Genomic DNA, 22,001 nt, shown 5'->3' with positions numbered 1-22,001 from the left:
TGTCCTATCCTTTGTCTGAGTCAAACCAAGGGAAGGTGCCAGGGCCTGAAGCATCTGATACTCCCATTATACAGAACCTTGGGACAAACCCTGATCTGGGGTCACCTGAACTGAAATGATGATGCTGGTGTTGGCAGCATACCCTTGCTTCCCCAGCTCCTGGGGATAGAGCCCAAAAGGGCAGGCTGAGGCACAGGGGAGGAAGGGAGCATATGTTTTGCACCCAGCCTATCCCCCAGCCCCCATTCCCCTTTCCTACCAACCCCACAAGCTGCCAACCCCACAAGCCCACAAGCACCACGAGGGCAGACACAGAGTAGGAGACACACACCACATGTACAAAACATTCATTTTATTTCCTGTATTGAGTTTATACAAACTTGCAAGATACAAATGCAGAACTCACTGGAATTCTTCGGTACCTAAATCTAAAAAGAATGCTGCTGAAAGGAGGAAACAAACTCTCACCTGTTTCAGTCAGGCCGTCCCCTCCTCCTGGGGAGGGGGCTCATTGGCTAGAAAGATGCTAAGGGGATGCTACAGCTGGTTGCCCCCGACAGAGATTCCATCTATCTAACCTTCACCCTTCTTCTAAGGTCACTTTTATACTAAATAAAGACACTGAGATCATAAATTTCCTTGTATGGTTTATTGTCTAATACTAGCAAATCAAATTGGCCCCAATATGTGCATAAATAGATATATATATATGTGTGTGTATATATATATGTGTGTGTGTATATAATATTTTTTCTTAGTTTTAAGAGCTGCCAGGTAGAGGGTGCTTAAAGGAGAAAGGAACTGGTTCCCTCTTGCCATAGCCAGCCCTGCCCAAAAACATGCCTCTCCCAAAGGTCGGAGAGCAAGTGTGCCACTTGCGATCTCAGAAAATCTTCAAAGTGACAGTAGCAGTATTTGATTGCAGCCTCTTGGTTATTGATCATGGAGGTAATGTGCTCGTTGAGAAGGCCCTGGATGAATAATCAGAGCGTCCCCAGGTGGGTCACTTAGCCCTGGACCCCCACCTGCGCTCTGTTCATTCAGAGCGGGATGTTCTAGGCTGGTGGCAGGGTGTCAGTAAACGCCCCAGCTGGGAGGCCAGGCTTCAAACGCTGGCCAGGAGCTCGGCTCTAGATTCCCAAGCCCTTGATTTCAGATCTAGACAAAGACTTCTATCCTGCCCAAATCCTTGCAAGGCCAGAGACCCTTTGGCCAATTTGATAATTGACAAAGGCTTGAGCAGTTTGGAAGGCTGAGCTGGCTTCGTTTGGTGCCCCCGTGGCAGCCTGCTGGGGTAAAGTCCTGGGGGTTTCTTGGGTGAGGTTGAGATGTCACCTTGTCTGTAGGACCCTCCTCGGCTCAGAGGCTGATTTCGCAGTCTGGATGCCAGACTGAGGTACCATGCCTTTGGTACAGCCCCCAGAGAGAAAGGTTGCAGAGGGGGGATGTCATAGATGTGACCCAGACCAAAGAGGGATCGAGTGAAAAGGAGTGTGACAAGCCCAAGGAACTTGTATGTGTCTGTGCTAAAGGGCCAGGGATGGCCCAGAGGACCCCAAGCCGCCTCCTCTGGGCTTGACACCATCTCGTAGACCGACATCCTTAGTGCTGTTTGGCATAGGCTGCCATTACACTGTCTGCTCTTTCCAGCAGGCTGATGAAGAGGGGTAGTCTAGCAGCCCATTTGGGGTGCATGCCTGCATGGGTCTCCTTTGTGCATACAACTGCAAACAGTTCCTTCCAGAGGATTCACGCCTGACAACTGCAGAGGGTCATCAGGAGTGGACAGTGTAATAAAATCCTTAGGCCAGGACTTCCGAGGGAATGCCCTGCCCCCGGCAAGATGCTCTCTGGGTGAGCTCTGGGGACCAGCCCTTTCCTGACTGGGGAATAGGATAGAATGAAGCCACTGTGGCAGAGGGAAGGGCACAGGGTTGGGACCTAAAGGCAGTTGCCCCATCTCCTCACCTCACTTGCCAATTCCATTCAGACATTGCACATTTGAAAATAGATTTGCTTTTTTTAAACAAAAGCATAAAATAGATCTGTCTTAAAATAAGTCTTTCCTCTCCTCTTCTTTGGATCAAAAAGGCAAGGGGTATGGCCTTGATATGCTAGGAATGATACGGAAAATAAGGGAGAGAAAAACGGGCCTGGGCAGGAACTGTAGGAAAAGATCAGACATCCAAACAAATATATTACATATATAGATCTATAATATGTATAATCTCCATAAAACATATATTAAGGCATGTAAAGCAACATAAAGAGCCAGCTTTATGAAATAAGAGGTGAGAGAGAGGTGGCAGAGGTGCAGATATTATTTCTTGGTATTTTACATGTATTTCTAAAAAATATTACTTTAAAAAAAAAAAAGAGACAGACAAAGCGGCAGGTGTGGAAGGCCCTGAAAAATCTGTTTCCTGTGGAGGGAGAAAGGCGTGGGGGAAAGAGGGAGAGAAGATGACCTGGGAACCAATCCCACCTGCCAGTCTGCAGGGGAGAAAGGGCAGGTTTGGGGTGCTTGAACTGTGAAGATGGGAAATATAGCCAAGGGTCACATTTTAAAAACCTGCTAGAAGTGAAGATTGGTGGAATCCTCCTAGGCTGTAATCCCTCAGAAACATGAGAATATCCTAAGCACCTAGAACAGTGCCTGGTACATAAAAGGTGCTCGATAAATATTTGTTGAGTAAATTATCATCTTTACTTGCATAAGAACCAGTAACTGTCCCAGCCATGAAGGAGTGGAGAGGAATTAGTAGGTGTTCTCGGGACCGCTGGAGGTCAGGCTGAAGCCTCTGGGTGGCAACTCTAGCAGAGTGAAGGCCTAGGGGCCACGGCGTCTTCAGCTTCCCTCCTTCCTCCTCTCTGGCTACATTCATCTCCAGGTGGGTGGAGCTGAGGAAGAATGCGCTTTGCTCTTCTGTCTCTCCCCCACTGCCCTCCCTGGGCAGGTGGATCGTGAGAGCGCCTAGCCTCAGCCAGTCCTCGTCTGGGATGCCTGGGATGGGGGATGGTCCTGGAATCCTGGGAGGCCTCCCAGATTAAGGCTTCATCCCTCCTCCTCAAAGCATATTCTCAGCTGGATCACTGCACATTCCAGGGGGAACAGGGCAAGAAATATCGCAGAACTGGGTAGGTAAGGCCCCAAGGCTGACCACACCCTACATAAGACAAGTCCTTCTCTCTGCCCCTTACCCCAGGACGGGGAGGCAGACACCAGGCACAGAACTACCAACAGCCATCTCCCAGGCAGTCGCTACTCAACCTCCTTCACCTAGATCCCCACACCAAGCATCTCCACTGAGGCTGCCTGTGCTCCACTGGTGGGTCGTCCTGGGGATGAGGTGGGAGGAGCAGAGGAGAGAGTCTGGCACTGCACTGGGCACTAACCTAAGGCTCCACCTGGGGAAACCAATCCAATACCCCTTTTCCATCTCCTTCCTTCCTGCTTGACTTGCCAATGTGTCCTGCTGCTTCCCCCTCCTCCCACTCTGAGGATCTCTCTCTCTCTCTCTCTGTCTTTCTCTTTCTGTCTCTCTCTGCTACCCTTCCCAACCTGCCCTCAGACACTGCACAGACCTGCTGTTCTCTAGCCACAACCAGCACTGTTCCCTCTGGGAGCCAATAGCCTCTCCCCATCTCTCATCACCTTGTCTTTGGCTCAAGCAGGGTGGTCAGTCTCCATTGGACCCCAGCGAGCACCCATAAGCAAAGCACTGGGTTTATCAAAGCCCTGGGTCCAGCTGAGGCAGCCGGGTGGGGTTGATGAGGATAGGGATGACGACAAGTGCTGTCCTCAGTGTCAGGCTGGCTCCAAGAGGCAGTGTCCATCTCCTCTTCACCTCTAGTCCTCACATAAGATAGCCACAGGTATGTTCTCCACCACGGCATGTCCCCCATCAGGGATTGTTCCACTGGAGTCACCACAACCCCAGCCAGGGCAAGGCCGTGGCTCTCTGTGACTTGGGCATGAACGAGGATGGTGCTCCCCACTGCCGTCTCAGGCCCTGGCCCAGGACCACGGTGTGAGTAGTGAGAGCTCCAGGGTTAGGCATAGTGGGTGTGTGGACACTGAGGTATCCACGCTCCTCTCGGCAGCAGCCTGTGGCCCCAGCCTGGCTCCCTGCGGCATTCCCATGGGAGTGCAGGGGCAGGGGGCCAGGGTGGGGAGCCAGGACCTCAGGTGGGCAGAGGACAGCTTCAGAATGTGACTCTGTGGAGCTTCACAGCATTGGCCTCAGCCAGGGCTTGCACTGGAGAAAAGAGAAATGGGGTGAGAAGAGGGTTGCACAGAGGAGCAAGGACTCCAGCCAACCTTCCCGGGAGAAAGAAGCCTCGTCCTGCAAAAACCTGGCAGAAACCCACTCCGGTCCCTCAACCCTGACAGGGGAACAAAGGAAAGGAAGTCAGTGTTCTTTTCTACTTGACTGAGAGTGAGCGGCTGTGGGCTAGGGGCAAGGGAAGGGTTCACAGCCTTTGGCTGTAATTGTCAATGTTATTTTAAATTACAGTAAGATCTGGGAGTTGAGAAACAGCTTTTGAGGGCTTCTGAAGGTTCTGCATCTGTGTATCTCAACAGATGGAAAGCTTGTCAGCAGACAGGAGGCACGGGGTGGGGTGTCAGGGGAGAGCCTTCCCTGAGAGCAGACAGGTAAGGTCTCGGGTCCATTCCCTGCCTGCTTCTGGAGAAGCAAAGGCCATTGGCATCACAACATCCAAGAAGCGGCCCTGCCAGCCGGTTCCAGCCCAGCACTGCGTGGGGAAGCTGGATGGATGGATGGATGGATGGATGGATGGATGGATGGATGGGTGGACGGATAGTGGGGAGGAGCGGTACAGGGCACTGGGGTAGGGGAGAAGCAAAATGCCAAAATGAGAGGACACAGATGGCTCAATGGGGGTGAAGGAAGGGGCCCCACTCCCCAGGTGGATGAAATACAGTAGAAAAGTGCTTACGTCAGAGCTCAGACCCGCATGGTATGGCTGCTGTCGGCGCCCCGTGGGGATTCAGACGACAGGGGGTTGGCTGGAGGAGTCGGGGAAGCAGGGGAGGTGGGAGGGCTTGGGGTGGCACATTGCACTGGAAACAGAAATGAACAGGGAGGTGAATGGGGGTGGGTGGGGAAGGAGGGTGGGCACCCAGAGCAAGCGAGGCCCTCCCCAGGCGGGGAGCGAGGCAGGGAGGCAAGCAGAGAGAGAGCACTGAGCTTGGAGCTTGCTCAAGCTAGGCCAAGCTGTCCTCGTTCCCAGGGCATCGTGGAGGAGAGTGTGAGGCCCCAGAGGAGACCTGGTCGAATCTAGGCTCTGCTGAGAACCAGTGTGACTGTGGGTAAGGCCAGGCCCTCTCTGGGCCAAGGGCTCCCCTCCCATCCACACAATGGGGAGATTCCCACACCTCTCCGCGACTGTGCAGACGGAACCAGGGAGTGGTACTTTATATACCGCAGTGTCACTAACGATAATGATTAATAGTGCAGTAAAATCACACCAATCCAAACCATCTGGCCCCATTTAATGAGCAGAAGTGAAGTGACCACCATGTTAATCAGTGCCATCAAAACAGAGATTTCTGATCAACTTAAAGCGAGTTCTGTTAACTTGGCACAGTCAAGGGCTCAGAAACATGTTCCCTGCTAACACTTGAGACATCCTTTTCATCAGTCCAGTAAAGTCAAACTTCAGTCCACCCCTAAGCAAATCGAGACAAGCCTGAAATGACATTTGAATTATTGAGATTTTACTCTATTATCATTATTATTCCATGTTAAGAATAGTAAAGTGGAAGGACAATGAGAAGGGAAGACTTATTACTGGGGACAAGCTCTATGCAGTCTCCAGACCCTCACGCATCCTCACTGTAGCTGCGAGGCAGGAGGATGGCAGAGACAACATCCTCGCTCAGGCTCAGAAAGGAACCAGACCTCAGCCAGGGTCACACTGCATTTCCACCGAGAGAAGGGTCCCAACATTGAACTTCCCAGTCCCTCGTCCCCACCCTACCCTGGACCTCATCACCTTCCCTGCCGTCTGTGCAAGAGAAAGAGCCAAGGTGGCTACTCTTGTTACATATCTAATACACCTTCATGTGCATAGAACACATGTAGCTCTCGCATGGATGTGACGTTGTCTGCCTATACACAATACAAAGTTTGTGCATGGGATCTGGCAACACCATATCATTACACTCATTGCACACAGCTCACAATAAGTGTATTTGTATACTTCCAAGCCTGCACCCTTCCATGTGACCCAACACTTGTAACTTCATGTGCAAATACACTCACAAACACTTTCAAACACTCATTCGTGTGCATAGCCACATCACTGACCCAACGCTTAGTCATCTAGCAGTCTCAACTTCTAAAACAGCCAAGAAACCAAAAACACAGCAAAAGATATCTCCAGGAAGCCAACATAGAGGTTACAGCCTACAGGACATGCAGTGAGGCTCTCAGAATTTACTCATAGGGAGCCCTTGGAGTCCAGTTACTCTTATTGATACACAATTCTAATAGGTGTTGGCTCGCTGGGTTTCTAGCCCAGGGGAGATTAGAAACAGGAAAATTCGAAGAGACAGAGGAATTGGGAGGCCCACTGACATCTATAAGAAAGCACGACTGAGGAGAGAAAATGTTTTGTAAAAAGCAGACATAACAGCTTTAGAAGAGTGACAGTTTGGGAACATTTAGCATAGCTACAAACAGATCTATGTCCATTGTGGCCCTCAGGGCATTCCTTTAACAGAGGTCGGCAAAATAAAGATATTTATAATGTAATACATGAGCAAGAAAAGGTCATATGTAAACAGAACTTTGTTAAGAAGGCAGAAAAATACTAAATATATATTAGAAATATATCCATCAAAATAGTTAAAATTTGCATGTGCTGCAGATGTGAATCACACATATGTGATATTATAAAGTGTGCAAAGTACCACATGCGTGCAGAAATGATCAGTCACACATAGTCACATTCATGACACTGTACTTTCTCCCAGCCTGTGCACACAGACATAAGTTCACAATACTGCAATATATACACTGTACACAACATATACACAAATATGCTTTATCATTTCCCATACTGTAGAAAAGCCAATCACAAATACAAGCATTCATAAACACCACCTCCACCAATGTATTGTACACTCACATACATGTACATTTATGCTCCAACAGCTTACCATATACCACCTGGACTCATAATGGGTCTCCACACAACGTCCTTAGACATTTTACACAGATACACACATTGCTACATTTGTACTCAAACCTTTCCTCCATTCTCACACTGCACACTTGAATACGCACAAATAAATGCATGTATCTACAAACATGACCAGATCCAGACACTGCACATGACATCCACGCCACACGTACAAACTCAAAAATGCCATAATTTCCCACATATTACATACCTGAGTCTGCACGCACCGGGTGGATTTGTAAGCATAACAGCATTCCTCACTGATTACTCTGTCCATGCCACACATCACACATGGGCACTGAACTCTACTCGCTGTACCCGATGCACACTATGCTCATGACCTGTGCCCCGCACTGCCACACACACAGTGTCCTGGGTGTGAACCTGTGCCCACATAGTGCATGCCCAGGACCAGCCTTGCTGTGCCTGGCAGAGCTGTAGCTCTGAGGAGCTGGGCCACAGACCAGGGCTGGTGGGAACAGTGGGCTAAGTCTGAGGTCTGGCCCTGCCACAGCCATTTTTTAAATAGTTGGGGTTTTGGCAAAAGCAAGGTGACCGTTTGGTTTCAGCACACAGACCCTGACATGTAAGCCTGTGTGTATCAAGACAGAAATCGGATAGGCCGGGTGGGTTTTGTTTTCATGGAACCTTTGGCTAAGGAACTGTAGTAGAGAGAGCCAGGGGCTGGGGCTGGGGCAGAGCAAAGTTTTTAAACCGGCCTGTCTCTCTAACCCCTTGAAACAGGAAGTTGCCTTTTGCCCAGAGCATGTGGAATCTGATCTTTGGAAGGTTCAAGTTCATTTTGGAGCTAAACTACAGGGAGGTTCAACAGAGGCCTGCTTCCTTGTGGCCAAACTGGTTTTGCTGCCTTTTGGCTGCAGGATGGGGCTCTCTGAAGCTATCCCTTCTCTTCCCCTCAACTCCAGCCTAAAGACAGCCTCTCCCTGAAATACCTCCAAGGGTCTCCCTGGACACCCATTCTAAAGTCCATTACACCCTAACTGGCAGAAGGTTCTTCATTAAGGCTTACTTAAATCCTCTTTGCCGTAGCTAAAATCTTCTGGTTTCTGAAAACATCCATATTTAAAATAATTAGCAAAATGACAAATGGTTCTATTTCTACTTCGTCTATTGCTATTTCAACTACTACTACCAGCATCACAGCGCTACTGCTACTGTCACCACTACTACGGCTTGCGAGCATGTATTGAGCACTTACTGAATGCCAGGCACTGTGCTAGGTGTTTGGCACACATTGTTTCCAATCCTCATACCACCAGAACTGGAGGCAGGAATTTTGATTTGAATTTCACAGATGAGGAAATGGAACCTCAGAGCACCAGAATTTGAATCCTCCTTAATCACCAACATGAAACGCCATCCCTTCCACTATGTTCCGAGCCACGGTTCTAACCTGCTTATGGCTCTTGCCTGGGCTACTGGAATTGTAGCCTGCACACCTGCTCTCACCCCTCTGCCAATGTCATCTCCAACCATGGCTCCCCCTTCTGAGTCATTCCTCTTAACTGGCCTTCAAAGTTCTCACTCTCACTCTACCTCTCTATCCTAAACACCTTTATCTTGATGAAGGGAACAGTCTCCCAGGCGCCTTGACTTACCCACTGTCTCTCCTCTCCCTTTAACCCTCCCATTCATACAGAATCTCTTTCATTCTTAAAAGCTCAAGTACATTTTCATCTATTCTGGGATGATATCTCAGACTGAGCAGAAGCTGACCCTGTTGATCTCAACCCTATCAGCATCTAGTCAGGACCTGGTAGCCTTTGTATCAGTGTGAAGTCAGTTCCTCATAGTCATCTTTTCTTAGCAGAAAAGTGAGTTTGGATCAGTAGCCAAAGTGGTAATTGTATCGCTCTCAACTCTGGTTGCCTGCACCATCTTTTCTAAGATTCTTCCTATTTGCATGCAGCGAAAGCAGGAAATGAAAGGATACTCTGGAATACCTGGCCCTCTCCCTGCAACTGAGAAATATTTTTATCTTTCTCAGTCAAACTCAGTTATCATCTTTTCTCTGTGCCTTTCTCTGGCCTGCCCGGGCAGAATGGCTCCCCATGCTCTGCATGGCCTCTGGCCAATACTCCCTAAGGTGGCTGTAAGGATCATCCCGGCTCTGAGCTCCTGGATGCAGCAACTCTGGCCCCTTTGCACCTCCCTGAGCCTAGCACAGTACCTGGTGCTCAATAGATGCTCGTCTCAACCTCGAGGAGCATCTCCTCAGCCTTGTATCTCTTTGCTACTGCCCCCCTGGTAGCAGTGCTGCGCTTCCTCCCCTAAACCTGGTCAGCTGGTTTCCCTGGCAGGGTGGAGCGAGGCCCAGCCCCTCTCACCAGACAGCATGCGGCCCCTGCGGGAGGCCTCGGTCGCCAGGGCGCAGGAGATTTCAATCCGCTTCTCCTGCTCCTGCAGCTGGCTCTCTGAGTCCTGGGGCACGTCCACAGAGTCCCCCTCGCCGATGGGCACCACGTTCTGCATACTGAAGAGGCACAGACACACAGAAATGGAGGGAGGGACAGGAAGGTCCAAGTGGCTTCGGGGGGCCTGTGGACTGAGGTTGGCAGGGAGGGCCAGGGCCCCGTGAATGTGCAGTCTCTGGTTCCCAGCAAGGCTGTCCCTAGGAGTGAGTGGGACCCTGACAAAACACAGGTTGAGACCCCTACCCTCAATGTTCTCAAATGAATTAAAAGGTTCAAGTGAGCATTTAGGGCAGCCTTGAAGGGGAAAAGAAGTCACCAGAGGGCGAGCCTTCAGTTTTGTCTTGATGGTGTGATGTGCACGAGCCTGGCGGGTCTTACTAGCACCTGACAGCAGCATCCTTGCCTCTGCCGGTAGCTGGGCCCTGTCTGCTGCCTGGAGCCACCACCTTGATGTGCTCTCCCCTGGGGAGGCTCTGTGCCCCCAACGACTTCTAGTGGCCCAGGTGTCCTAGGTGCCAGGGTGGGCAGAGGAAGTAGAGGCTCACCCAGGCCGGTTACCTGGATTTGGCAATGAGTGTCTTGATCCTCTCCACCTTCTTCTGCTTCTCCTTCAACTCCTCAGGGCTCAGAGGAGTGTCAGGTTCCAGGTCAATGTACCGTTCGGGGATGAGGACTTTGTCTGGAGTGGAGAGCTATGGAGGGGCTGGGGTCACCACCTCTGTCCCTTCCCAGAGTCTCCCACTACAGCCCTTCCTGGCTCCACTCACCTCCTTATTGATGTCTACATCATAATGCTGGGGCTCTAGCTCCATTTTGCGAAGCCGGGCAATTTCCTCCCGGGGTGTCTCGTAGGCCTGCCCGCCAGGCTCCTCTGCCCGCAGGGCTGCCTCCAGGTTGGAGATGTCCACCTCGTGGATGCTGCGGTGGCGGCGCACCTAGGGGACAGCAGCATCACGATCGCACCACGGCTACCCATGCCTCCAGGCAGCCCTAGCCATGCCCTGTCCTCGCTTTCCCTTCCCAGCTTGCCTGATCTAGCTGCCACCCCACTGCTCCCACCGCACCCTACTGCAGAACTATCCTCTTTCCTTTCTACTGACCCAAAGCCTGCCCACCTGCCAGGCCCCAGAGGCAACATCTCATCAACATCTCTTGTCAGTTCTTGCTGTTCCCCATCCTGCTGTACCCTGTATTCACATTCTTCGCTATATAATTTGGGCAGTTAAGTTAGTGTGACTTGTATTGATTTCTTCTTTTGATTTTTTAAGAAACAGGGTCTTGCTGTCGCTCCAGCTGGAGTACAGCCACAGAATCATAGCTCGCTGCAATCTCAAACTCCTGGCCTTGAGTCCTCCCATCCCAGCCTCCTCCCAAGTAGCTGGGACTATAGGTGCATCCACCATGCCCAGCTACTTGTTAAACATGTTTTTATAGAGACAGGGTCTTGCTTTGTTGTCAGGCTGGTCTCAGACTCCTGGCCTCAAACGATCTTTCCACCTTGGTCTCCCAAAGTGCTAGGATTACTTGCATGAGGAGCCAACCACACCCAGCTAACTTCTAATGATTTCATACTATAGAAGTCCTAATCCATCAACTAGAATGTAAGCTGTTGAGGACAGGACTTATGAGTCATAAATTTTCCATATTTCTAAAATTTAATGGAAACAAAAGTTAAGTAATGTCTTGGGCTACATCCAGCTCTGTACTTAATAGAGCTGTGTAGCCCAGGAATCCTTTAATTTCTCCTCACTTTGTTTCCCCATCTGCAAAATAGGGTAATAATTCCTAACCCAATGTTGCTAAAAGGATTAAATGAAATAACATGAAAGGGATTTGTGGATTATATTGTGCCATGTGACGGTGAGCTATTATGATTATCTTCATTGCAGCCAGCCCAATGCTAGGCACAGAGGAGATGCTCTAGAAACATGCGTAAGTGACAGCTATTTCTGTGTGGTGAATTCTGTACTATTCTCTATTAAGTGAATTTTGTATGATTCATTTCAACAAAAATAATTAAGGCATTCCTTTTTGTGAGTTATTTTCTTAAAACAAGAAAAAGTCAACACTTGAAAGACTCTTCCGCCGGTGGGAGAGAGGACTCTCTGGCTCTCCCAGGTGCCCAGCTTGGGTTCTTTCCCCTCTCCTTCCTCTCAAACTCCCCAGGCCCCAGCTGGCCATGCCCTGGGAGTAGGAAGTGTTGGCAGATGCCAGGCTCATGCCTGTGGGTAGCTGGGAAGGCATTACCACTTTGTAGGCTGGCCGGGGACTGGGGTCGGGGGCCGGGCTGGCTGGCAGCTGCAGGCTTCTCCGCTTCTCCTTCATGGAGCCACTCTGGTGCCGCCGCATTCGGTCAATCTGCTCCTCCACACTCATCTTGACCTTCCCCTCACCAGGGAACACAGCACTCTTGGGGCGTTCCTGCTGCCATGGGAAAACAGGGCTCTGACAAGTGCCTTATCCCCCACCCAGCTTTTCCATCCTGAACCCTTAACATTTACCTTCTACGGGAAGTTTGCCTGTAGTGAGCTGAAGAGTGGTCCCCAAAAGATATGTCCAAGAACTGACCCCAGGTACCTGAGAGTATAACCTTATTTAGAAATATGAGATCATCCTGAATTAGAGTGGGCCCTAAATCCAATGGTGTGTCCTCATAAGAGACAGAAAAGAAGATGACATGCAGAGTAGAGGTGACATGAAGAGGCAGGCAGAGATCAGAGTGGTTCATTTACTCAGAAAGGAATGCCAAGGATTGCCAGCAATACCCAGAAGTTAGGAGAGAAGCCTAGGACAGGTTCTCCCTCACGGCCTCCAAAAGGAGCCAACGCTGCCACCACCTGGATTTTGGGCTTGTGGCCTCCACATCCATAAGAGCATACGCTTCTACTGTTTTAGATCACCCTGTGCGTGGTGATTTTTCACAGCAGTCCAAGGAAACTAACACAGATTTTGGTACTGGGAAAGGGGTGCTGCTATAACAGATAGCTAAAAATGTGGTAGAGATTTTGTAATTGGCTAACGGGTAAAGGTTGGGAGAATTTCAAGGTATATAATAGAAAAAGTCTAGTGGATTTCCTTGAAGAGATGACTGGCAGAAATATGAACTTTAAGGGTGATTCTGGTGAGGGCTCAGAGGAAGTAAACAGCATAGAAAAGAAAGCTTCTATTGCCCTAGAGAATACAGTTATGCCTCAGTATCCCAGCGGACTGGTCCGAGGATCCTGATGGATAGCAAAAGTCATGAATGCTCAAATCTCTGCTATAAAATGGCATAGATGTGCATATAACCTACACATACCCTCCAGTATACTGTAAATCACCTTTAGATTACTTACAATACCTAATACAATGTAAATTGCTATGTAACTAGTTGTTATCCTGTATTGTTGGTTTTTTTACTTTTTCTTTCTTTCTTTCTTTCTTTTTTTTTTTTCTGAAATGGGGTCTTGCTCTGTCACCCAGGCTGGAGTGCAGTGGTGCAATCATAGCTTACCACAGCCTCGAACTCCTGGGTTCAAGCAATCTTCCTGCATCAGCCTTCCAAGTAGCTGGGACTACAGACACATGCCACTGCACCTGACTAATTTTTAAATTATTATTTGTAGAGATGAGGTCTTGCTTTGTTGCCCAAGCTATTTTCAAACCCTTAGCTTCAAGCAATCCTCTTGTCCCCAAGTGCTGGGATTATTGGCATGAGCCACCACGCCTGGCCTGTATTGCTTTTTATTACTTTATTTTTACTGTTTTATTGTTTTTTATTATTTTTCTCCCCTGAATATTTTTGATCTGTGGTGGCTGAATCCACAGATGTGGAACCCAGAGATATGGAGGGCCCATCGTATATATATCATGACTGGAATGCTGGTAGAAATATGAATGTTAAAGATGCTTCTGGTAAGGTCTCAGAAGGAAATAAGAAACGTGTTATTAGAAACGGAAGAAAAGCCATCTTTATTATAAAGTGGCAGAAATGTGAATGTATTGTTTTCTACTGCTGAGTGGAAACAGAACTTGAAGGCTGTAATGAACTTAGATATTTAGCTGAGGAGATTTCCAAACAAAGTGTTGAAGGTGTGGCTTGGTTTCTCTTTGTACTTATAGGAAAATTATAGAGAAGATAAATTGAGAAAATAACTGTTAAGCCAAGAGAAACCAGCACTTTTTTATTTGGGAGGTTCTCAGCCTACCGAGTTCACAAAGGATGCTGAAGTTAGGAAACTCATCGTAGGAAGAGTGTGCCCTAGAGAGAGGGTCAAGGATGTGGCTGGACAACATTTTGCTAAAGAGATTAGGGATGTCTCATGAACCCAGTTGACCATCCCAGAAGAAGCCAGAAATAGAGATGGAGTTATCTAGAATGGATACCCTTGAAATACAAAGGGGGCCTACAAAGTTTTTGAGACTGTTATATATGCAGAAACACTGCTAGCTTGTACAGAAAGGAACAGAGATAAGATGAAATGAAAATAGCTGTGAGACTTCTGGGATTCTACAGGCAGGAAATAGGCTAATAGAGGTAGTTAGCTACACACACATGCTAACCTTCAAGGAAAAGCAAGAATGACTCAGAACAAAGCCTGATGCAGGCAGAGTCCAAAGAGGCAGGGTTCAAAGAAGCAGGCCTAGAGGCAGGGGCTGATGGAGCCTCTGTGGACCCAGAGGGCAGGGAAGTGAGTCACAGATGATTATTCTCAGGCCTTGAAAACTAATAGAATTTTCCCTGCTGGATTTCAGACTTGCTTGGAATGGTGACTCCTTTGTTCCTTCCAATTTCTCCTTGTTGGGACAGCAACAAAAATAAAATTTTTAATTTTTAAAATTTATTTTTAAAATAGAGATAGGGTCTCACTATGTTGCCCAGGCTGGTCTCAAACTTCTGGGCTCAAGTGATCCTCCTGCCTCAGCCTCCCAAAGTGCTGGGATTATAGGCGTAAGCCACCACACCTGGCCAGGAATGACTTACTTATGCCTCTCCTCCAGCACTGTATTTTGAAAGCAGATTCTTTCTTTCTTTCTTTCTTTCTTTCTTTCTTTCTTTCTTTCTTTCTTTCTTTCTTTCTTTCTTTTTCTTTCTTTCTTTGTTTGTTTTTTGTTTGTTTGTTTGTTTGTTTTGTCTTGTTCTGTTGTCCAGGCTAAAGTGCAGTGGCATGACCACAGCTCACTGCAGCCTCAACCTCCAGGGCTCAGACAATCTTCCAGCCTAAGCCTCCTGGAGCAGGCTAGGACTGTAGGCATGCACCACCACACCTGGCTAATTTTTTTTTTTTTTTTTTTGAGATGGAATCTCACTCTGTCACCCAGGCTGGAACACAGTGGCGTGATCTCAGCTCACTGCAACCTCCGCCTCCCAGGTTCAAGCGATTGTCTTGCCTCAGACTCCTGAGTAGCTGAGATTACAGACATGTGCCACCATGCCCAGCTAATTTTTGTATTTTTAGTAGAGACATGGTTTCACCATGTTGGCCAGGCTGGTCTCTAACTCTTGACCTCAGATGATCCACCTGCCTCAGCCTCCCAAAGTGTTGGGATTACAGGTGTGAGCCACTGCACCCAACCCATCCGGCTAATTTTTAATTTTTTTTGTAGAGGCAGGGTCTCACTATGTTGTCCAGACTGGTCTCAAACTCCTGGGCTCAAGTGATCCTCCTGCCTTGACCTCCCAAAGTGCTGGGACTACAGGCATGATCCACTGCACCTGGCCAATTAATTTGTTTTCTAGTTTTACAAATGGAGAGATTTTGCCCCAAAATGTATCATACCTAGAGTTTCATGCATACCAGATGGAGATGATTTAGATGATGAGATTTGGGACGGGACTTCTGAGCTGATATTTCAATGACATTTTAAACTTAGGATGCAGTCATGGACTGAGGTTTTTGGGAATGTTGGTTAGGTGAATGTATTTTGCAAGTGAAATGGGCATGAAATTTGGGTATCATAGAGTGGACTGAAGTTGTTGAATAGTACCCCCTAAAAGAGATGTCCAGGTCCTAGCCCCAAATACCTGTGACTGTAACCTTATCTGGAAATAGGTCTCTGCAGATGTAATTAAGAATCTCAAGATAAGATAATCCTGGATGAGGGTGGGCCCTAAATTCAATGATGGGTATCCTTATATGGGATGGGAAAGAAGACACACAGAAAAGGAGGTGATGTGAAGATGGAGGCAGAGATTTGGTTGATGCATCTACAACCCAAGGAATGCCAAGAGTTACCAGGAACCACCATAAGCCAGGAGAAAGGCATGAAACAGATTGTGTCTCAGTGTCTCCAAAGGAACCAACCCTGCTGGCACTTTGATTTTGGACTTCTAGCCTCCACAACTGTGACAGAATATTTCCATTGTTTTAAAGCTACTGGTTTGTGGTAATTTGTTAACTCCTGGCAGCCCTAGGAAATTCACACTGCCGTGGGTCAGCACATTTGACTCTGAACACTGACTTTTGTTGCTTTCCCTGCTTTGTATTTCATCAATAGCATAGTACGATAATTTTGTAAAATACTCTTTTATATTTTTTATGCATATGTGATGGTTAATACTGAGCATCAACTTGACTGGATTGAAGGATGCAAAGTATTGATTCTGGGTGTGTCTGTGAGGGTGTTGCCAAAAGAGATTTGCATTTCAGTCAGTGGACTGGGGAAGGCAGATCCATCCTTAATCTGGTGGGCACTAATCAGCTGCCAGTGAATATAAAGCAGGCAGAAAAACGTGAAAAGGAGAGATTGGCCTAGCCTCCCAGCCTACATCTTTCTCCCATGCTGGATGCTTCCTGCTTTCCAACATCAAACTGAAGTTCTTCAGTTTTGGGACTCGGACTGGCTCTCCTTGCTCCTCAGCTTGCAGGCAGCCTATTGTGGGACCTTGGGATCATGTAAGTTAATACTTAATAAACTCCCCTTTATACATATAAATAAATATATATATGTATATATCATATTAGTTCTGTCCCTCTAGAGTACCCTAACTAATACAGATTTTGGTATTAAGGATAGAGTTCTTTCATTGGTTTTGGGGCTTCTGGAGTTGGCTGCTTAGTATGATTAGACCCAAAAATGCTAAGGACTCTACTTCTAATAGTATGGAGAACACTGATAGTCCTTGGCACGAACTGTTCAGAGAGTTATGCAAAATAAATGCATTTGACACTCTTGATTCATGGTTCGTTGAGACGCAAGGAGTTTAGTGACCACTGTGGAGAACCAAGGAACATAGTGAAGTTGGTTGGTTGCTCCTAAGTTCAGTAGACAGTGATGAAAGAAAATGATGAACTCAGGGATTGTACCTCCCAGCTTCAGAAGCAGATACTGAGCCTCAAATATGCTAAGACTGTTCTGAGTTAGAGTCTTATCTCCTATAGAGAAAGAGCTGAAATTGTGCAAAAACAGACACAAGCTCTTATCATGTGAGTGACTGACCTACAATGAAAGATGCATGCACAGCCTTGCCAGGTGTCCACTATTAAAGTGAGGGCATTGATTGGAAAAGAATGAGACTCTGAAACTTGGAATGGGGACATGTAGGAAGACCCTGATGAAGCTAGGGACACTGAGTTTGTAAACTCTTATGAACCTTTTTTGCCAGAAGGAACAGCTTCTCCATTCCCAATAGTGGCAACATCCCCTCCCTGACCCATGCTGCCATCAGCCTTTCCACCTTTGTCTGAGGAGATAAACCCTGTGCTACCAGAGGCAACAGTCATGGCCTCCCCTGAAGCAGTTGCCAGGCAAGATAATGTTGATTCTCCTCGGGAGGCACCCCCAACGCCTCTGTTTGCTTCTAGACCTACAGCTAGACTAAAACCCCAGTGGGCCCCTAGAGGTGAGGTTGAGAGTGTGACCCATGAGGAGGTATGCTACACTCTAAAAGAACTGTTTGCATTCTCTAATTTATATCAGCAGAAATCTGGAGAACAGGCATGGGAATGGATATTAAGAGTGTGGGATAATGGTGGAAGGAACATAGTGTTGGATCAGGCTGAATTTATTGATTTGGACCCACTAAGTAGGGACTCTGCATTTAATGTTGCAGCTCAGGGAGTTAAAAAAGGTTCTAATAGTTTATTTGCTTGGTTAGCTGAAACATGGATTAAAAGATGGCCCAGTGTGAGCAAGCTGGAAATGCCTGATCTCCCTTGGTTTAATGTAGAGGAAGGGATCCAAAGGCTCAGGGAGACTGGGATGGTGGAGTGGATTAGTCACTTTAGACCTACTCATTCCAGCTGGGAGAGTCCAGAAGATATACCCTTGACCAGTGCATTATGAAACAGATTTGTGAGGGCAGCACTTGCATCTTTGAAGAGCCCTATAATTGCTGTTTTCTGCATGTCAGATCTAATGGTGGGAACGGCAGTCACTCAACTACAAAATTTAAATACAATGGGAATAATTGGATCCCGAGGTGGCAGGGTCCAAGTGGTGGCACTCAACCATCAAAGGCAAGGTGGGTGTAGCTACTGTAATGGACAGCAGAGGTAAAACAGCAATCAGAATAATCTGACTCGTGTAGACCTCTGTCATTGGCTAATTAATCCTGGTATTCCTAGAAGTGAAATTGGTAGGGAGCCTACTGCATTCCTACTTAATTTATAAAGCAGAAAACTTCTAAGTCAAATGGACAAAAGACTAATTTGAATTACAAAAACAGAGAATCACAGCCTCTCAGTCAGTTTCCAGACTTAAGCCAGTTTACAGATGCAGAATCCCTTGAATGAAGGGGAGGCTGGGTCCTCTTGAGGAAGGACCCCACTACATTACCGACAATTTATGCAGTGAATCTTTCTTCCATCCTTCTCCAAGAAGATCTCTGGCCTTTTACCAGGGTGACTGTGCATTGGGGAAAGGGAAGTGATTAGACATTTCGAAGACTACTGGACACTGGCTCTGAGCTGATGTTGATTCCAGGGGACCCAAAATGTTACTGTGGTCCTCCCGTTAAAGTAGGGGCTTATAAAGGTCAGGTAATTAATGGAGTTTTAGCTCAGGTCTGACTTACAGAGGGTCCAGAGGGTTCCCAGACTCATCATGTGGTCATTTCCCCAGTGCCAGAATGCATAATTGGCATAGATATACTTAGCAGCTGGAAGAACCCCCACATTGGCTCCCTGACTGGTAGGGTGAGGGCTATTATGGTGGTAAGGGCCAAATGGAAGCCATTAGAGCTGCCTCTATCTAGAAAAATAGTAAATCAAAAACAGTATCACATCCCTGGAGGGATTGTGGAGATAGTGCCACCATCAAGGACTTGAAAGATGCAGGGGTGATGATTCCCACCACATCCCCATTCAACTCTCCCATTTGGCCTGTGCAGAAGACAGATGGATCTTGGAGGATGACAATGGATTATCATAAGCTTAACCAAGTGGTGACTCCAACTGCAGCTGCCTGTACCAGATGTGGTTTCATTGCTTGAGCAAATTCACACATCTCCTGGTATCTGGTATGCAGCCATTGACAAGGCAAATGCCCTTTTTTCCATTCCTGTCCATAAGGCCCACTAGATGCAATTTGCCTTCAGCTGGCAAGGCCAGCAATATACCTTTACTGTCCTACCTCAGGGGTATATCAACTCTCTAGCTTTGTGTCATAATCTTATTCAGAAAGACCTTGATAGCTTTTCACTTCTGCAAGATATCACACTGGTTCATTACACTGATGACCTTATGCTGACTGGATCCAGTGAGCAAAAAGTAGCAAACACACTGAACTTATTGATAAGACATTTGCATGTCAGAGGATGGGAAATAAATCTGACTAAAATTCAGGGACCTTCTACCTCAGTAAAATTTCTAGGGGTACAGTGGTGTGGGGCCTGTCAAGATATTCCTTCTAAGGTGAAGGATACGTTGCTGCACTTGGCCCCTCCTACAACCAAGAAAGAGGCACAAGTCTAGCAGGCCTATTTGGATTTTGGAAGCAACATATTCCTCATTTGGTGTGTTGCTCTGTCCCATTTATCGAGTGACCTGAAAGGCTGCCAGTTTTGAGTGGGGTCCAGAACAAGAGAAGGCTTTGCAACAGGTCCAGGCTGCTGAGCAAGCTGCTCTGCCACTTGGGCCATATGACCCAGCAGATCCAATGGTGCTTGAGGTGTCAGTGGCAGATAGGGATGTTTTTGGAGCCTTTGGCAGGTTGCCATAGATGAATCACAGCAGAGGCCTCTAGGATTTTGGAGCAAGGCCCTGCCATCTTCTGCAGATAACTACTCTCCTTTTGAGAGACAGCTCTTGGTCTGTTACTGGGCTTTGGTGGAAACTGAATGTTTGACTGTGGGCCACCAAGTCATCATGCGACCTGAACTGCCTATCATGAACTGGGTGCTTTCTGGTCCATCTAGCCATAAAGTGGGTGGTGCACACACAGCAGCATTCCATCATCAAATGGAAGTGGTATATACGTGATCGGGCTCGAGCAGGTCCTGAAGGCACAAGTAAGTTACATGAGGAAGTGGCTCAAATGCCCATGGCCTCCACTCCTGCCACCGTGCCTTCTCTCCCCTACCCTGCACTGATGGACTCATAGGGAGTTCCCTATGATCAGTTGACAGAGGAAGAGAAGACTAGGGCCTGGTTCACAGATGATTCTGCACGATATGCAGGCACCACCTGAAAGTGGACAGCTGCAGCACTACAGCCCCTTTCTAGGACATCCCTGAAGGAGAGCAGTGAAGGGAAATCTTCCCAGTGGGCAGAACTTCAAGCAGTGCACCTGGCTGTTCACTTTGCATGGAAGGAGAAATGGCCAGATGTGTGATTATATACTGATTTACGGGCTGTAGCCAATGGTTTGGCTGGATGGTCAGGGACTTTGAAGAAGCACGATTGGAAAATTGGTGACAAAGAAATTTGGGGAAGAGGTATGTAGATGGACCTCTGTGAGGGGTCAGAAACCATGAAGATATTTGTATACTATGTGAGTGCTCACCAACAGGTGACCTCAGCAGAGGAGGATTTTAATAATCCTGGATAGGATTATTATCCAGGATCCATCCAGGATGAATAGGATGACTCATTCTGTGGACACCACTCAGCCTCTTTTCCCAGCCACCCAATGGGTCCATGAACAAAGTGGCCATGATGGCAGGGATGGGGGTTACGCATGGACTCAGCAACATGGACTTCCACTCACCAATGCTGCCCTGGCTATGGCCACTGCTGAGTGCCCAATTTGCCAGCAACAGAAACCAACACTGAGCCCTTGATATGCTACCAGGAGACACAACAATTCCGTTAAACTGAAAGTTAAGATTGCCACCTGGACACTTTGGGCTCCTCCTACCTTTAAATCAACAGGCTAAGAAGGGAGTTATAGTGTTGGCTGGGGTGATTGACCTGGACTATCAAGATGAAATCAGTCTACTACTCCACAATGGAAGTAAGGAAGAATATGCATGGAATACAGGAGATCCATTAGGGCATCTCTTAGTATTAAGAGATCCTGTGATTAAGGTCAATGGGAAACTACAACAGCTTAATCCAGGCAGGATTACAAATGGCCCAGACCCCTCAGGAATGAAAGTTTGGTCACTCCACCAGGAAAAACACCACGACCTGCTGAGGTGCTTGCTGAAGGCAGAGGGAATACAGAATGGATAGCAGAAGGAAGTGGTCATCAATACCAGCTATGACCACATGACCAGCTGCAGAAGCAGGAACTGTAATGGTCATGAGTATTTCCTCCCTCTTTTGCTAAAAATATGTTTGTGCATGCATGCACTTGTGCTAAGGAAAATATTTTATTTCTTTTTCCTTTATCATATGACATAGGATTTAGTGACCTCACATCAGCATTTAAGTATTGTTAACTTTATGTGATAGTGTTTGGGTTGGGGATTGGTGTGTTTCTGGTTGTATGAAGGATAGTCGTATTATGTTAGGTGTAATTATGACCTTATTATTGTCTTTATTTGAAGATTATGTATGATCTCAGGAGATGTGCATGGGTTCAAGTTGACAAGGGGTGGACTTGTGATGATTAATACTGAGTGTCAACTTGACTGGATTGAAGGATACAAAGTATTGATCTTGGGTGTGTCTGTGAAGGTATTGCCAAAACAGATTAACATTTGAGTCAGTGGGCTGGGCAAGGCAGAGCCACCCTTAATCTGGTGGACACAATCTAATCCGCTGCCAGTGAATATAAAGAAGGCAGAAAAACATGAAAAGGAGAGACTGGCCTAGCCTCCCAGCCTACATCTTTCTCCTGTGCTGGATGCTTCCTGCCCTGGAACACTGGACTCCAAGTTCTTCAGTTTTGGGACTTGGATTGGCTCTCCTTGCTCCTCAGCTTGCAAACGGCCTATTGTGGGACCTTGTGAGCATGTAAGTTAATATTTAATAAACTCCCCTATATATA

General features: G+C 47.4%; 1 protein-coding gene across 2 annotated transcripts in view; it reads right to left on the bottom strand.

The window, feature by feature from the left end:
• Window positions 1-337: 337 nt before the first annotated feature.
• The window catches only part of PLEKHA6 (pleckstrin homology domain containing, family A member 6), a 156,702-nt gene continuing 135,038 nt past the window's right edge, over window positions 338-22,001 (bottom strand). For both annotated transcript variants that reach the window (XM_011990450.1, XM_011990451.1), the window contains 6 exons: window positions 11,895-12,068; window positions 10,415-10,582; window positions 10,206-10,339; window positions 9,561-9,706; window positions 4,963-5,086; window positions 338-4,259 (listed from right to left, as the gene is read on the bottom strand). In XM_011990450.1, the coding sequence (XP_011845840.1) occupies window positions 4,971-5,086; window positions 9,561-9,706; window positions 10,206-10,339; window positions 10,415-10,582; window positions 11,895-12,068 (738 nt within the window). In that variant the 3' untranslated portion in view covers window positions 338-4,259; window positions 4,963-4,970. The remainder of the gene's footprint in view (window positions 4,260-4,962; window positions 5,087-9,560; window positions 9,707-10,205; window positions 10,340-10,414; window positions 10,583-11,894; window positions 12,069-22,001) is intronic.

This window comes from Mandrillus leucophaeus, unplaced genomic scaffold, assembly GCF_000951045.1.
Source record: "Mandrillus leucophaeus isolate KB7577 unplaced genomic scaffold, Mleu.le_1.0 Scaffold38, whole genome shotgun sequence".
Taxonomy (NCBI): Eukaryota; Metazoa; Chordata; class Mammalia; order Primates; family Cercopithecidae; genus Mandrillus; species Mandrillus leucophaeus.
The sequence above is the reverse complement of the archived record's forward strand: the minus strand, read 5'-3'. Positions and strand labels throughout refer to the sequence as shown.